This window comes from Anomalospiza imberbis, chromosome 16 (genome assembly GCF_031753505.1).
Source record: "Anomalospiza imberbis isolate Cuckoo-Finch-1a 21T00152 chromosome 16, ASM3175350v1, whole genome shotgun sequence".
In the NCBI taxonomy this organism is placed as follows: domain Eukaryota; kingdom Metazoa; phylum Chordata; class Aves; order Passeriformes; family Viduidae; genus Anomalospiza; species Anomalospiza imberbis.
The window spans coordinates 1,753,413-1,769,607 of record NC_089696.1 but is presented as its reverse complement, the minus strand read 5'-3'; the positions used below and the strand labels follow the sequence as shown (position 1 = coordinate 1,769,607).

General features: G+C 51.3%; 1 protein-coding gene across 1 annotated transcript in view; it reads left to right on the top strand.

Moving 5' to 3' along the window:
• LOC137483433 (syntaxin-binding protein 4-like) overlaps positions 1 to 16,195 on the top strand; it is a 38,697-nt gene that overhangs the window by 9,643 nt on the left and 12,859 nt on the right. Inside the window, exons 6-11 of the mRNA XM_068206472.1 lie at positions 8,006 to 8,091; positions 8,801 to 8,921; positions 11,385 to 11,526; positions 11,716 to 11,822; positions 12,576 to 12,729; positions 14,302 to 14,374. Of these exons, the coding sequence (XP_068062573.1) occupies positions 8,006 to 8,091; positions 8,801 to 8,921; positions 11,385 to 11,526; positions 11,716 to 11,822; positions 12,576 to 12,729; positions 14,302 to 14,374 (683 nt within the window). The remainder of the gene's footprint in view (positions 1 to 8,005; positions 8,092 to 8,800; positions 8,922 to 11,384; positions 11,527 to 11,715; positions 11,823 to 12,575; positions 12,730 to 14,301; positions 14,375 to 16,195) is intronic.

Below are 16,195 nucleotides of genomic sequence, written 5' to 3'. Positions count from 1 at the left end.
AAGCTTCCCTTGGTGGCTCCAGCTGCAGCCCTGCCTGGGTGGGGACTGTGGGACATTCCAGCACTGAGCAGATTTCCACAGGTGTTTCCCCAGGGAGGACCAGGGCTGCTCCAGTCTTGGCTGTAGGGTGGCACAGCTCCCTCAGCTCTGCTGTGTGGTGTTTCAGCACATCCTGCACAGAGCTCTGGATGAAGATGTGCAGGGATACCCGGATCTTCCCTCTCCTTTCTGATTGGACACATTCAGTTAAGGTCTTCCTTCCCCAGAGGTTGCCTCCTTCTCAGGGAGGATGAGAAGTTTCTCCCTGAAACCTGTCCCCTTGTTGCTCCCTGGGAAACCTTGCTCTCTCTGGAGAGACTCAGATTTTTGGAAGGAGAAGGAAAGAGTTCAGTCTTATCTTGACTGGATTTAAGCTGTGTGGGACATTGATGGTGCCATGAGAGCAGGCAGAACTGTGGGAACCAAGGTATGGATTAGTGTGGTCTTTGCTGATATCCCACGGGAGATCTGGCACAATGTGTTGGCACAGCCTCTCCCTTGACAGAAACAGGGGTTGGGGAAGCTGAGGTGCTGCAGGAAGCAGAGGAATGAGGGTGGGATTTGGCAGAGCGTGGCTGTGGGCAGGCAGGCTGTGCTCTGCCCGTGGGTGGCTGCAGGTCAGAGTCCCTGCTGAACGCACCCAGATCCCGTTACTGTGGAGATGATGGATGATTAAGGATGGATGCATTCCTTATCCATCAGCTGCTGTGCAGCCTTCCTGCCTTGGCAGAGCAGTGAGAGTGCTCTAATGACAGGCGTGAGACTAATTCTGACACAGCAATACACGGCTGGAAGAATTATTTGCTATTAATGACGGGCTGGGCTGCTTCTAGCCACCCTCTTCCAGGGGAAATGGCATCTCCTATTATTACATTAAGTGCAAGTCCTTCAGCAGCTCTGAGGAAGTGCTGGGTGAAGCAAGTAGGTCACCAGGGATCCTCTGGTCCAAGTAGGGATGCTCAGGATGCAGCTCTGGATCACAGCAGTCCCCTTGGTGGGGCAGAGTGCCAGTGGGCACCTCACACTCTCTCCCAGCAGGAGAGATGGGATCCCACAGCTCAGCTGGGATCTCTGTGTCCAGCAGCAGCAGGACTTGCTCTGAAACACTTGATTTCTCAGCCAGAGCCCCCAGGTTTTCTGCCTCCACCATGATCTGTTTCAAGCTGTTCCTGTAGCTCCTAATATCCCAAATTGCAGCAGATGTTTCCTGAACCACACGCAGGCGTGGCTCCGGCTCCCCCCTGCTGCCCGCAGTCCCTGGTCGCCCTGCAGGGAGCTGGGGCAGGCCGGCAGGACAATGAAACTTTAAGCAATTTATTTGGCCTCCGTTCACTGTTGGTTATCTGTTAAATCTGCAAAAGGTTAGCTAGAGAGAGAGGGGGGAAGTAATCAGTTTATTTATTCTTTTTTCCAAAAGATTTGCAGAGATTTCACTTACATAATCATCTCTCAAACTGTTTAATACACGAATACGTATCTCCAGGATTAAGGACTGTGGGAACATGGGGAAGGATTTTTCTGCTCTCCACTTTTTTTTCCCACTTAGTTTTGGCTTTTATTGATGCCCTGCTATCTTTTAAGTCTGTCCTTGAGCGTGGGTGAGCAGCCAGCTGAGTGGAAAGGGGCCATCAGCTCTGGCGGTGATGCCTGTGGAGGTGCCATGCCAAGAGCTGTGGGCAGCTTTCCCCCTACCCACTGCCCAGCAAAGCAGCTCACAAGACCCAAAAGCTGTGGAGGACACAGGGCAGAGAAAATTCAGTTTATTTTCAGATCCTTCCTCACCCAGAGCACTCAAAGCACTCTGGAGGAGGGAACGTCATGGGTCTGGGTTTGGATCCAACCCCTCTGCCAATTTTCCCAATGACTCAGCTGAGTAGCATTTTGTTGTGGTTGCCCTTGGGTGAATTTGAGTCATAAACGCTATTATTTGTCTCTGGAGATAATTATAAGCCCAAATTACCTGTGCTTTTCATGGAACTCAGTCTCTGGCATGTATCAGATGCATGTTTTGGGCCTGTCGCATCAGCTGGGCTGCAGAGAGCAGCAGTAATGCCAGGGCTTAAAGCAGAGGATTCAGATTTGGAGCTGGACTCACCAGGTTTAGGTGATGCTTAAATCTGATTTTCGTCTGTGCTCACCTTCAGCTAATGAGGATAACTTTATGGCATAGTCATAATTATTGTTTATTCATTCTCAGCCTGAAAGTTACAATAGTTCCTTGTTTCTCTGCGTTGCACAGATATCGGCCTGGTCTGTCAGGTTTATCACTGGGAGGAGCCAGTTTGTGCTGCACCTCTGAGTCCTGGCAGGATAAAATCCTAAATTCATTGTGTCTCCACACGAGGTGCATCCCCAGCATCCCAGGAACAGGGGCTGTTGGACTAGCAGGGCTCACACAACCAGCAGGAAGGAAGGGCTGCTTCTCTGCGAGTGCCCTGGCAGTATGGAACAGCATCAGACTCACAGGGTCACTGAGGCTGGAAAAGGTCTTCGAGTCCAACCGCTGACTGAGCCCCCAGCCCAAAGTACTGAGTGCCATGTCCAGTTCCTTGGACACCTCCAGGGGTGGGGACTCCACCACTGCTCTGGGCAGCCTGACCACCTATTTCCAAGGCCTAACCACCTTTTCCATGAAGAAATTCCTCCTGATGTCCAACATGACCCCCCCGCCCCAGCACTACTTGAGGTCGTTTCCCCTTGTCCTGTCCCTGTTCCCTGGGAGCAGAGCCTGACCCCTCTGGCTGTCCCCTCCTGTCAGGAGTTGTGCAGAGCCACAAGGTCCCCCCTGAGCCTCCTTTTCTCCAGGCTGAGCCCCTTTCCCAGCTCCCTCAGCCGCTCCTGGTGCTCCAGCCCCTTCCCAGCTCTGTTCCCTTCCCTAGACCCCCTCCAGCCCCTCCATGTCTGCCTTGTGAGGGGCCCAGAAGTGACCCCAGGCCTTGAGGTCAGGCCCAGCTAAAGGGGCACAATCAGTTCCCAGGTCATTCTGCCCCCACTGTTTTTCCCAGCAGAGGGGCTGTGACTGGAGCTGGTGCCTGGCCTGGTGTAGATGCAGGATATTCCCTCCTGCCCTGCCAGCCCTGTGTGTGACAGTGACAGCTCAGACCATGGCACTGTTGTTCTGAGCACTTGCTGCTAAGCTGGCAGGGAGGGCTCTCTCCAGCAAGCCTGGGTGTGCCAGGGACACAGGCTGTGCTTTGGGAAAAGCAGCCAGCCTTTTCCAGAGCAGTGAGGTGCACCTGTGCCTGGCACTGCTTCCATCCCACCCACAGAGAGGGAAAGCATCAAACAGCTTGGGTTGGAGGGGACCTTAAATCTCATCCCATTCCACCCCTGCCATGGGCAGGGACAGCTCCCACCATCCCAGGCTGCTCCAAGCCCTGTCCAACCTGGCCTTGGGCACTGCCAGGGATCCAGGGGCAGCCACAGCTGCTCTGGGCACCCTGTGCCAGGGCCTGCCCACCCTGCCAGGGAACAATTCCTTCCCAATATCCCATCCATCCCTGCCCTCTGGCAGTGGGAAGCCATTCCCTGTGTCCTGTCCCTCCATCCCTTGTCCCCAGTCCCTCTCCAGCTCTCCTGGAGCCCCTTTAGGCCCTGCAAGGGGCTCTGAGCTCTCCCTGGAGCCTTCTCCTCTCCAGGTGAGCACCCCCAGCTCTCCCAGCCTGGCTCCAGAGCAGAGGGGCTCCAGCCCTTGGGGTGTCTCCATGGGCTCCCCTGGACTCTCTCCAGCAGCTCCAGGTCCTGCTGCTGTTGGCCCCAGGGCTGGGGCAGCTCTGCAGGTGGGGTCTCACCTGAGTGGGGCAGAGGGGCAGAATCCCCCTCTCCTGCTGCCCATTCTGGGGGCTCATCCCAGCCCAGCAGTGTTTCTGGGTGCTCATGGCTGGGATGAGTCCAGCTGTCACCCACCAACAGCCCAAATCCTTCTCCCAGGGCTGCTTATGATTCCTTCTCTGCCCAGCCTGAACTGGGGCTTGGAATTGCCCTGACCCAAGCACTTGGCCTTGTTGTGCTTTATGGTTTTTGCACAGTTCTCCCTCTCCAGCCTGTCCAGGTCTCTCTGGATGTCCCATCCCTTCCCTCCAGGGTGTCACCTCCCCACACAGCTGGGTGTCAGCTCTGGGCTGGCTGTGGGTACCTTGATTCCACTGGAGTTGTGTGAGAAAATCTGCCTTTGTGACGCTTTTGGAGTGCTCTGGGTTCATGGCTCCCACTCACCTGCAGGTTTGTTTTTTTTTGAGACAAACCAGTAATTTCTGATGTCACAGGCTCCACTTTCTCTCCCAGCTGTGGTGCAGAGCTGAGGTTTCTAGACGCTGTGTAACCTTTGATGTAGGATTCATCCTTTGTTCTTCCAGGAACAAAAGGGCAGGACAAAGAGGCATTATGAGATAAAACAACAATTTTCTGCGGGGAGATTGACCCTCTGCTGCTTAATCTGTAGCAAAGTCATCCTGGAGCTGACTGCTGCTGGCAGACCCCCCATCCCACCCTGGGGCTGGGGGCTTCAGCCTGGCTGAAGGCTGTCCAGGGCCAAGCTCTATTGCAAGCATCCTCCAGACCTCAAATGTTTGCATCCTAATGAAAAAAAACTGGAGAAGGGCTTGTTAAAATGAACTTTCCACCTCATACAACGCCACGGTTGTTGTTTTTTAATCAAGCTGGGCATTTTAGTCCTGCAGGCACCTGACAATTCACAATGTTTTAGTAAGGGTCAAGTTTTAAATATTAAAGACATCTTCTGAAGCCTCTTGGTGTCTGAAAGCACAAAGCAAGGCCTGCTGGCATTCCTTCAGTGCACTTGTTCATTAATCGGCAATGTTTGGGCATTGTCTGCCCGCGTCCAATTCCTCCAAACACAGCACGGAGCACAAAATTAATTCCCAGGAGACTGGCACCAGAAAGTGCTTTACTTTCTGCTGGGATGTGTGCCTCAAGTTAGTCATGTGTTTGTGTCCCTGGTGGAACTGGGGCTGGCAGGACTGACCAACAAAGCAGGAGCTGGGATGGTGGCATTTGGTCACATTGTCCCTGGGCTGGACCCAGTCTCACAGCTCATTCAGGCTCCTGAGAAAATAATGATAAACCTCCTTTGTGGATGAATTTCAGGACACAAAATAAACAACAACAAGGAGTGCTGAGCCCATGCATGTCCTCACTTACGACAAAGTTTGGCAGTGCAGGTTGGTGACAGGGTTTGCAGGGTCACAGAGCTGCTGCACCAGTTGCATTTGCATTGACTAAGAGTATTTCAGCCATTGTGTGGTGTTTATAACCTCCTCTGTGCCCTGCTGGATTATTATCTGAGGAAAATGGAACAATAGATGACCACAGAAATACCCAGCCCAAAACAAAACCGAAGTGCTGGTGACTTGGTAACCACTGGGAATAATATGTGAGATTCCAGCGTGTTGGACCTGCCCCTGCAGGGGTCAGGGAGGGGTAAGGCCATGGCTGTGTGAGCTGCCAGTGAAACTGGTGTGAATCAGCTGCAGAAACAGAGGCTTTACTGGGAAACTGGAATCATTCTGCTGAGAGCCACCCAAGGCTCAGCGCAGGGATCCACAGATCAGCAAACCAGGAGCTGACTTGTCCTTCTGCTTTCCAAGTGCTTGTGGAATCATTTAGGTTGGAAAAACCCTCTGAGACCCTCGAGTCCAACCCTGAACCTACCACTGCTCAGGCCACCAGTAAACCATGTCCTCAACTGTCACATCCACATGTTTTTTGAACCACATCCCTGGGCAGCCTGTTCCAGTGCCTGACACCCTTTCAGTGGAGAAATTTTCCTAATATTTTACGTATTTGCCTTACGTTATAAAACTGCCTTCTCCCCATGCACAGTAAGTGCAGGTCACACAGGGCTGGCCCCACACAGCTGTCTCTTGGTGGGCCACCAAATGCCTGCCACTGTCTGAGGGGGAGATCCAATAAAGAATTCCACAGCTTGGAGAATGGCTTTGATCATCCTCATGTCCCCTCTACTATATCACCACCATGACTGGGAGGTCACAGCATCTTCTGGGAGTCCTGGTGGCATCTTGGCTGTTCCTGGGAAGTTTGTGCCCAAGAGGTGAAAGCCAAAAGAGCTCTGTGAGACATGGGGTTTCTGAACAAAGTCATGGTCTTGTTTAAGGTCATGGGTTTGGTTGATAAAGACAATAGTATGGATGCAAATATTGGGATTCACCAAGGGATGTCAGTGAGCATTGTGTGACACTTGGGTTTTAAATTAGCATTAAATGGAATGAATAAGGCATAAATTTGATGGCAATATTAGATAAGGCATGCACTGGTCTTTGAAGTTTGTTAATGAGCTGGTTGTGACTGGGAAGATGTAAATTACTGAGAGCATTTCCAGCAGGAACCTGAGGAGCTTATGATTCATTCATCATTTAATATTGTTGACTCTAATCTAGCCAATAACACCCAACATCTGTCCTGGTGAGGAACGCAGATGACGCAGCGTCTGCGAGTGTGTCACAGCAGTCTCCTCGCTCAGGGAACTTTGCTGTGGCTGGGTTCCTACAGGTTCACCTCTTGAGCTTGTCTGTCAAGCCTGAGAGGGAGCCACTCATGACCAGGCTTTTCCTGGGGCTATGGCATCAGGAAGGCACCTTTCCATGGGGATTCCCTCCTGCCTTCAAAGACGACATCTAATGGTGTTACTGTGGCCACTGAAACAACATTTTCAGGGTCTGTCCCACTGCCTGGATGCTTATTAACTGGCATGTGTAAGAAATTAGTCATCCTTGAGGATCTCTCTGCCAAAAGGTCAGATCAGTCAGGTGGGGATGGGTTATGAAGGGAGAGAATATCCCCCATTTCAGAGGGACAACATGAGAGCAGCGTAGCAGGGCTGGATCAGAAGGCTGCTGAACATGGGCATGATGAAGATGTCATTCCTTTCCATGCCTCCTCATCTGAAAGGATGTGAGGAGCTCAGAGCAACTCAAAGAAAGGTTACAGAAATGAGGCAGGAGCTGGTAAATGAGGACAATGGTAGTTCTTAATGGAGTTTAAAAAACGCAAAAAAAGGTCACGAAGAAAATCACCTGTGGTGTACAGGGAGTTCCAGCTCAACACATGGTGGTCAGACTCAACCTGGAACAAAGCATCTGGTGCCTGGGCATGGAGATCAGTTTCCAGGGGATTTTGGGGATAAGACTGCATGCAGGCCTTTGTTGAGGTGTCATGCTCCAAGGGTTTAGCTTGTGATGTTTGTGGAGAACATCATCATGGATGGATTGGGAGAATGGGCTGATGCTTTTGCAGGTGCCCTGAAAACCATCTCCCTCTTTACTTCAGCAAGAGCTACGAGATCTGCTTTCTGTCCAGGAAAAGAGGAGAAAAAACAGAGAATAACCTGTATTTAACTGTCCTAGGAGGAGTCACAAATAGGGCAAGAATTTTTGGATTATGTTTGCACAGTTACAGCTCCTTCTGGCAGGGTTTAATTTGTGTGGTGTGTTTGCAAAACTTTTGAGCCTTATAGTTGGGGGTGAAAACATTCCCAGGAGGGTCCATGAAGGGGGGTGGAAGGCAGGATGCAAGGCAGGACTCCGGTGTTCATCCTGCCCTCTCTCAGGAATGACAGTTCTCAGCACACAGCCTGTCCATAGAATCATAGGGTCATAAAGATTGGAAAAGACCTCTAAGGATACGACCCTTCCCAGCTCCTCTTGCCCTGAACACAATCTGGACAGGGAAGGAGCACTCTGGAGCTGCAGCCCATCACAGGAAAGCTGCACTGCCATGAGATTGATTATAGATCTTAAGCCTTGCACAAGCTCTTGAAAGCAGAGGCTGTTCCCCTCGTGCATGAGGAAGCTTTGTCTGCTCCCCACAGCTGGAGAGCACCGGCCCTGCAGCCTTGGTACCCAGTCACCACCATGGGGGCTCTCTTGCCATATAATCATGTGGGGGGAGTATTGAGCAGCAGCTGACTGCACCATGGTTTTGTTTGCAGGAGAGAGTTCTCTGAGCTGCTGGAGAAGTTCGGCTCCCAGAGCAACACGGGCTCAGCGCGGAGCTCGCCGGTCCTGCATGGTGGCAGTGAGTAGCTTAGCAGGGAACTTAAAGCCCCTCTCTCTGCAGAGAGAGTTTCCTTTATCCCAGTGTCATTCCGAAGGAGCTGTGGTTGGATTTGAGTCGGTGTTGGGGTGGAAGTTTTAAGAAAGCTTGTCCTTATTGCAGACCCTTGGTGCATGCCAAGAGCGTGGCCAATGCTGCCAGGGGTGATCAAGGGAGACTTGAATTGGGGTCATAACCACTCCCCTGATCCCCAGATTCTGCCTAACTGATGTGCTGGGCAAGTGACTTCATCAGTAAATTCAGCTGTACATTTTTGCTCTGGATTTCAAGTCGTTTCAGCAATAATTCATATAAAGATCATTATTTTTCATTTGCAAATGGGAAATGTTTAATGAGATGCAACAAGGTTGACCTGAGCAAGATGCCAGCACAAAAAACCTTGTGTGCCTGGGGAAAAAAGCTTTCCCTACGGTTTGGCATCCCACCAGACAGCTGCTGGCCCTTCTGCTATGGCAGAGGTGTGTAGGGTTGGCAGAGGGGTGACAGTCCCACGCTGGAATTGTGCCAAGAAGGCTGAATGTTTCCTCTCCTGCAGCCCTATCCTGATGTCTTTAACCACCATGTGGCTTTCCCCAGAAATCCAGGAGTGCAGCATCAGCTCTCAGCAGCAGAGCAGGGGGGATGCTGGAGTGTTTGTGTGCCCTTGACTGACTCTGCCTTTGCTGTTCAGGTCGATACCTGGAGAGCACCTCCTCGGGCTCGTCCTCGCGCTCCCAGAGCCCGCTGCTGCTGAGCCCTGCCAACTCCCACGGCCCCTTCCTCGGGAACCTGGCGCACACTCCTCACGCACAGTACGTACAGATCCCACCAGCCTGGCCTGGGGGGTCAGCAGGAGACCATCAAATGTCTACAGGGCTACACCCAGTAAAAAATTCCAGTGCTTGTTGAACAGTTTTGTTCATCCTTATGACTTCCCTACTCTTCTATCACCACAACAGTCCAGAGGCCACAGCATCTTTTGGATATGGTGGTGGCATCTTGGCTGTTCCTGGGAGGTTTGTTCCCAAGGGGTGAAAAGGTTCCCAGTTGAGACAATCAGTATGTCTGCACCGTGGTTAACCACGCAGCAGCTCCTCTTCCTCCCCTCTGAATCCCAGGGAGAGGCCATGGTTTACGGCCAGCTGAGAGGGCCCTGCACATCACCTTGTAAACCACAAGCAGAGTGTTCCTGCAAGGCTGATGCTGCTTTCAGGAGGTGTTTTTGGAGCTTGTTTCCTATTGCCCTGCTCCTTTCACTTTGACCCTTTGCTCCAAGAGCACCAGCACCTCTCCATGCAAACATCCCTGATGCCCTTTGCTTTGGGGTCATCAGCCTGCAGTGACTGCATCCTTTGGTGGCCAGAGCATCTCTCAGAGTGTGTTTTCACGTGGTCATCAGCCCTTGCGCATTCCTTAGGGTCAGAGGTTTGGACAGGCAGAGCTGGTTTTTCTGCAGTCTCGTCTCCAGGGCCCTTTTCCAGAGGGACAGCTCGGAGGGTGTTCACAGTCATGGAATGGGGACCATTTGTCCCCAGGGCTTGTAGCTCCCCTCCTTTGCCAGCACAAACAACCAAGGCACTGGTAAAGAGAATCAGCCCTCACTGCAGAACCAGTAAATCCTCTTGCTAAATACCAGCTTATTAGGGATTTGCAGAGGACAAATATTTGGCACCAGAGGTTTAAGCTGCTTGCATGGAGTGAGAGACCCACACAGAGGAGACACCAGATCATCTACTTGGCAGCTGCTTTGGACAAGCCATCCTTACTGTGCTGTTAATTCCCTCCAGGGTGAGATGTAGAATCCAGAATGGGTTGGGTGGGATGGAACCTCAGAGATCATCTCATTCCAGCCCCGCTCTGTGGGCAGGAAAATGGGCATTTAGGCTAGAGCGGCCTGTCTTGGTGGCCTCCTTGCCATGCTGTACCATGTTCTGCTTGTCTCCATGCTGCTGCCAGGCCCCGGTGGTCTTTCCCTGGAATCACAGATCACTGGTTTCACCTGAGCATTGGTGGTCAGCTGTGAGATGTAATTTGGGCCAAGGGTCTTTTCATGCGTGTAGCTGTCACCCTTATGCTCACCACAGGTTGTCCCCAGGCTGTGACTTCTCATTGTGGCATCACCTGAGGTCCTGCCCCTCCACTGAGCAATGGCAGCTGGATGTGATACCCTCTCACCACAGTCAGTGTCTGAGATTTTGGGTTGAACAGAGCATTTTAATGCTGTATTTAATGACACCATTTCCATAAAATCGTTCACCTTAAAGCAATGTTTTTTCATAAGACTAAGGCCCATGCACCCCTTCCACTGGGGTGTCTGACCACCAGGGAGGGCATTGCTTGGGAACATGTGCTGGTGGCACTGTGGGGCACGGGATGCACAGCTGCTGTTGTGTCTGAAGTTGTAATGTGAGGAGCCAGTGCAGACTCTTTGGGCAGTGGCTGCTGTGGAAATAAACTGAAAAGCAAAAAGTCAGCTGCACCCATCCCATTTGGAGGAAAAGGCTTGCTGATCCTTATATACCACCAAATCCTTCCCCAAACCCCGCCCTGTTGCAGCGCTGCCCATGGGAGCTCAGTGAGATCTCTGCTCCCACAGCTCTGCTACTGGCAGACCTCCCTGCTGGCACGTAGCCACCACTGTGGCCGGGCCTTGGTGGCCTGTTGAGTCCTGTCCAGCAGCTCCTGGAGGGAAGGGTCCAGCCTGTTTGCTGCTCCTTTGCATCCTGGACTGGGCGAGCCACCTGCCACAGCAGCAACTCACAGTGTGGTGGGTGTTGCTGTAAAGGATAACCATTTCTTAGGGCATCTTGCACGATTTTGGGTCCAAACCCTGGTTAGGACACACCCAGCTGTGTATCCCGAGCTTCACTTCGATGTTTCCTAAGAACTGCTGGATAGCTGATCCATCTGTAAATTGCTGTCTGGTGATTTAGTTGGATTCAAGCAACAACCGTGTTGATCATTTGTGTGCTTTTGGCTATAAAATCAGGAATGCCAAATATATTCTGGTTAAATTTTTAGTTTCTTCTCTAAATGAGTATTCCCCTGTTGGGGATTAGGGGAAGCAGTCACCTTAATAACACTGAACAATGTCTGCCAAAGAACAGGAGGCCTCACTTCCCCTTTCCAACGGTGGGTGGAAGAAAGGATGCAAATAAAAGGCTGGGAGAAGGTAGAAGGATCACACATGGAAATAAATCCAGGCAGTTTGTTCAGTGATATGAGAAGATAACCCAGATCACCTTGAGTCACCTGCTGACTTCTCTCCCTTGCAGCTGCTCCATTGACTCAGGAATCCAGAGCATTTCTATAGCAAACTCCTCTGGCTTGGGGCTGACAATCAGTGGCGGATCCAACAGGCCTGACGGGCCCATGATTTATGTCCAAGAGCTTTTGCCAGATGGGGACTGTTACAAAGTAAGTCAGCGTGGAGACCCTCTGGAGCTCTGCCATGGGGACCTTTCCTAGAGGCTGTGGCTGTTCTGAAGCAGCTTTTCTAAGAGTAGATGGATAACTGCATGGACTAATGAGGATTTGTGTAGCAGGAGAAGGCTTTGGGCAGAGATATCCCTTCTCAATGCTGTGTCTTTCTCCCTGTTTGTTTAGGATGGTCGGCTCCGACCTGGAGACCAACTCATCGCTATCAACAGAGATTCTCTGGTGGGCAGCACACATGAGGAGGCCAGAAAAATAATTGAAAAAGCCAAATTCAGGTAGGCATAGAAAGCATTTCCTGTCATCATCAGGTGCTGTTGAGTCTTATGCAGAACACTTCATACCAAGGTTTGGCTTCAAGGGCACTGTTAGTCTTAAATGATTCTTTAAGGTGGTCACATCAGGAAATCTTGAAGGCATGGATCATCCTGAAGTGTAATCCAGACCTTCCCGATGTTCAGGGGCTCATGAGTATCTCCTATCACTGCCCAGCAGAGCTTTGAAACAGAACTGAAGTTTAAAGAAGGGATAAAAAGAGACTCAGGAGAGACCTTATGGATCTGTACAGCAGGGTGGAGCCAGGTGGGGACTGGGCTTTTTTTCCAATTAATAAGTGACAGGACAAGAGGAAACAGCCTCAAGTAGTGCCAGGGGATGTTTAGATTGGATATTAGGAACAACTTCTTCATGGAAAGGGTTGTAAAGCCCTTGGCACAGGCTGCCCAGGGCAGTAGTGAAATCACCCAGAAGTGTTCAAAAGCCATGGAGATGTGGCACTTGGGGACATGGGTCAGTAGCAGCCTTGGCAGTGCCCAGGAAATGGTGGAACTCAATGATCTTAGGGGTCTTTCCCAACCTTAACCAGTCCATGATTCAATGGAATGCAGCTGGTGGAGATCCAGCTGCACTGGTGCAGGCTACTCAGGCTTAGGTGAGGTTATCCTGGACAGAGAACCACAAGCATGGGAGCTCTGCAAATTGGTACCTTTTGTTTTGTTAATGAGACGTTCTGTGTTTGTTGTTTGTTGAAGACACGAGGGAAGCACAGAAGTGGCCTTTATCCCTGGGAGGGGACGTTTACATCCCGGATTGTCAGTTCACAACAACATCCCATCCCCACCTCCAAAGGCTGTGGGAAACGGCCTGAGCTCCTGCAGGCTGAAGGTCCATGTGAGGTCCCCAGAGGTAGGTGGAAGTTCATCTCTAAAGAGCTATGATGCCAGTCCTGGAGACAGATACCAGTCCTGGGATCTTTCATTGATCAGAGAACTCTTCTTTAGGAAGTCCCTAGTAATACTTCTGGAAATCTAGTGGGAAGTCTGTACTGTTGATGTATTTACCTGCAGGCAGGTGTTTTTAATCTGAAATAATTTCTTCTCTCTTGGGTTTGAGACAGAGATGGATCTGTGGAGGTAATGACAGGAGTTTCATCTCCAGGGCCTGCATTCAGACCTGTTTCAAGAGTCTCTGGTCTAAAAAAAAACAAAGCCCTTCTGTGGATAGCAACCTGCATCTCATTCAGCACCAGTCATAGGGCTGGAAGGGATCTCTGGAGTCAGTTTGATCTAGGCTCCTACCCAAAGGCAGGCACAACTCTTTATTCTTCAAGCCCTCTGATGAGGCTGAATCCCCAGCATTCCTGCACAGCCCTTTCCTGCTCCTGACTACTTTAATGATAAGCCAGGCTCATTTCTCCTGCAAAGCCAACTCCACATTGTGTTTGCAGAGAAGTGCTCAAGCTGTGAATGGCTGGACAGGGTTTAACCACACAACCTTCAGGGTCTGTAGCTCCACTCTGCTCTTGGATTGGTGCCATGCTGGGTGTCCTTTCTGCCCTCTTTCACACAAATTTCCTTCAAAAGAGGTTGGCTGGATCTTCCTTTCATACAAGACCATTCACAAAACACCTTACTTTCCAGACCTGTGGGGACACAGACTTACATGAATGTCACATATGTGTTGACTTTGGGTGCACCAGACTGGAGATGTGCCCTAGGAAGGCACCAGAGCCCCTGGAGCTGTGGTCTGGTGCTGTGGTTGGACCCCTCACCCCCAGCTTGTGTGATGCTGTGCACTTGTATGAAATCACACCATTGGCTGGACTGAAATGGCTCCTTTCCTCACTTTGCTGCTGAAAGATGGAACTTGTAATGAGGTCTGGAATTCCACACCAGGGAAAGAGTGCCCAGGCACGTGTGCTGCCTGTCTGTATGTCCTCACACCAGTCCTGTGCCCTCTTGGCACCCAAGACCCCAGGTGTGTCACAGCTGTCTTGGTGGTGATCACCCTCAGATTATTTTTCCCTCTTCCTTGTGCTTTCAATCATGACATAGCACACAAGAAAGGGTGTGAACTGATCTCGGCTTCCTGCCACGCTCACTGGGATAATTATGGGTTTGGGGTAAATATTACACCTGGCTGTGGTCAGACTTGGGACCTCCCTGCTGGATTGGATGCAGAGCTTCAGGGAGAACCTCTGTGGAGAAACCAGGCAAGGTCACAACCAGCCTCAGCACTCAAGCACAGTTACAGTAAAGACAGAGCCGTTTGCATGTGACCAGAAGTTATGGGGTGGCTCAGCCTGTGCCAGGTACCAGGTGCTCCCAGAGAAACCTCTGGAATCTCTTTAGGCCCACCTGCACAAGAGATGTATGTGGTGCCCTCATGGCTCTGTCTTGAAATCTGTCTCCTGCTCATTATTTACACCAACAGATTCTTCTTAGCAACTGTCTGTGCCGTTTTGTCTTGTTTTTCTAGAACAGACGTGAAAATCCTTTTCCTGTGCCTTCTTTGTCTCCGGACATTTGCCCACCAGAGCTTACGGTCTCAGGTGAGTCCTGCTCAACCATTCTCTTTGTGTGGGTGACAAACAGCTGTGGCTCCTCAGAGCTGAGGATCATGAAATTACAGAATCACAGAACCACTGAATGGATTGCCTTGGAAGGGACTTTAAAGCCCAGCCCACCCCACCCCCTGCCACGGGCAGGGACATCTTCCACCATCCCAGGCTGCTCCAAGTCCTGTCCAACCTGGCCTTGGACAATTCCAGGGATCCAGGGACAGCCACAGCTTCTCTGGGCAACCTGTCCCAAGGAACAATTCCTTCCCAATATCCCATCCATCCCTGCCCTCTGGCAGTGGGAGCCATTCCCTGTGTCCTATCACCACATTTTTCATCAGTGTTTATACTCCAGGAGTGGAATTTAATGGGGTGATAGTGACACTCAGCCTGCTCAGAGAGAGGGCAGGCAGCAGCTTGGTTTACTCAACGAGTAGTCATTATGTCCATGTTTGCCCATAGTAGCAAAACTCTTCACTGAGGCATTCAAGGACTGAGATATTCGAGGAGACAAATTCCTCCACTCTCAGCCTGTGGTTCACTTGCAGCAGTGGCTTTGCCCACCTCAGACATGCAGCAGGTTCTCCACAGGCCACATTCCCTTCTGGGAGGAACGGGGGGTCTTGGACACACAGCATAAAAGAAGTCAGGTAATGAGAATTGGGATGTACACAGCAATCCTGGGCTCTGAACAGGCTTTGAGGATGCCCTCAATTGGCCAAATTGGGATATGGCTTAGAGATGTTAAATAAATCAGGTTTCTCTCTACATCCAAGCTTCAGTTTTTGCTTATTTTTCCAGTCTGTGTTTCATCTCTATGCTCCGGGTCTCCTGAGCTCTTACCTTTTGTAGAGAGAACCACACTGTTCATCCAACAGTGTGGCAGCAATGGAGGGTGAACCTGAATCACCCTGCAGCTTCCCAAATCCCTTAATACTACTGAGGAAACCTCAGTAATCCCCAGAGCTCAGGGAGACAACCTCCACCAAGGTACCCCATACCCCTGTGATAGGAAGGTTACTTCTGCCCTGAGGAAAAGATGGACTTACCCAACGAATCCTGAACAAGTGCTGCTCACCATTCTTGCAGCCTCAAATCCAGCAGCCCTTCCTTCCCTGGGATATTGGCTTTGCTTATAAATCCCTGTGCCTTGCTGCAATTCCTCTCTGGAAGGCTAAGAGCAAGCCCTGGAGGTAAACTGTGTTTAGTCCATAGCTGGGATCAGCAGGAGATGGAGCAGCTGCTCCCAGGGATGCCTGGCTCACCTTGGGCAAGCTCAGCAGTTTCAGCTCTGCCTTCCACGCTCCCCTGGAGAGGCCCTGGGACAGGGATGAGCTCTGTCCTCCCTGCCCTGAGCAGGTGCCAGGGACACTCTCAGGTGGCCACCACAGACAGCCAGTCCTGGTGATGGGGACAGAGCCACCCAGTACCAGCAGTGACCCACCCACAGCCTGACTTAGCTGGGGGATTTGATCACTCCAGGATTTGAATGTGGGATGCCAAGGAGGCTTTGTGTCAGTGTTGTCATTCATGGAGGGAGACAACTGGCTCTGAGAGAACAGCCAGGCTGAGGGCCTGGGCCAGGCAGTGCCTCTCTCTGGGTGCCTGATGGATGCCCTGGATATGGCTGTGTCCAGAGCTGACAGCAAAGGCACATGGAGCTAATCCTGATTAGCCATGGCTTGAAGGGTAATGGCTCTGCCCTTGAACTTGGAGAGGGAAGTGGTGGTGGCTGATCCAGCAAACCTCTTTTTGCTACCTCTTGCTGCTTCCCAGCTGCTGCCTTAGCAGAGCAGATGGATACCCGGATAA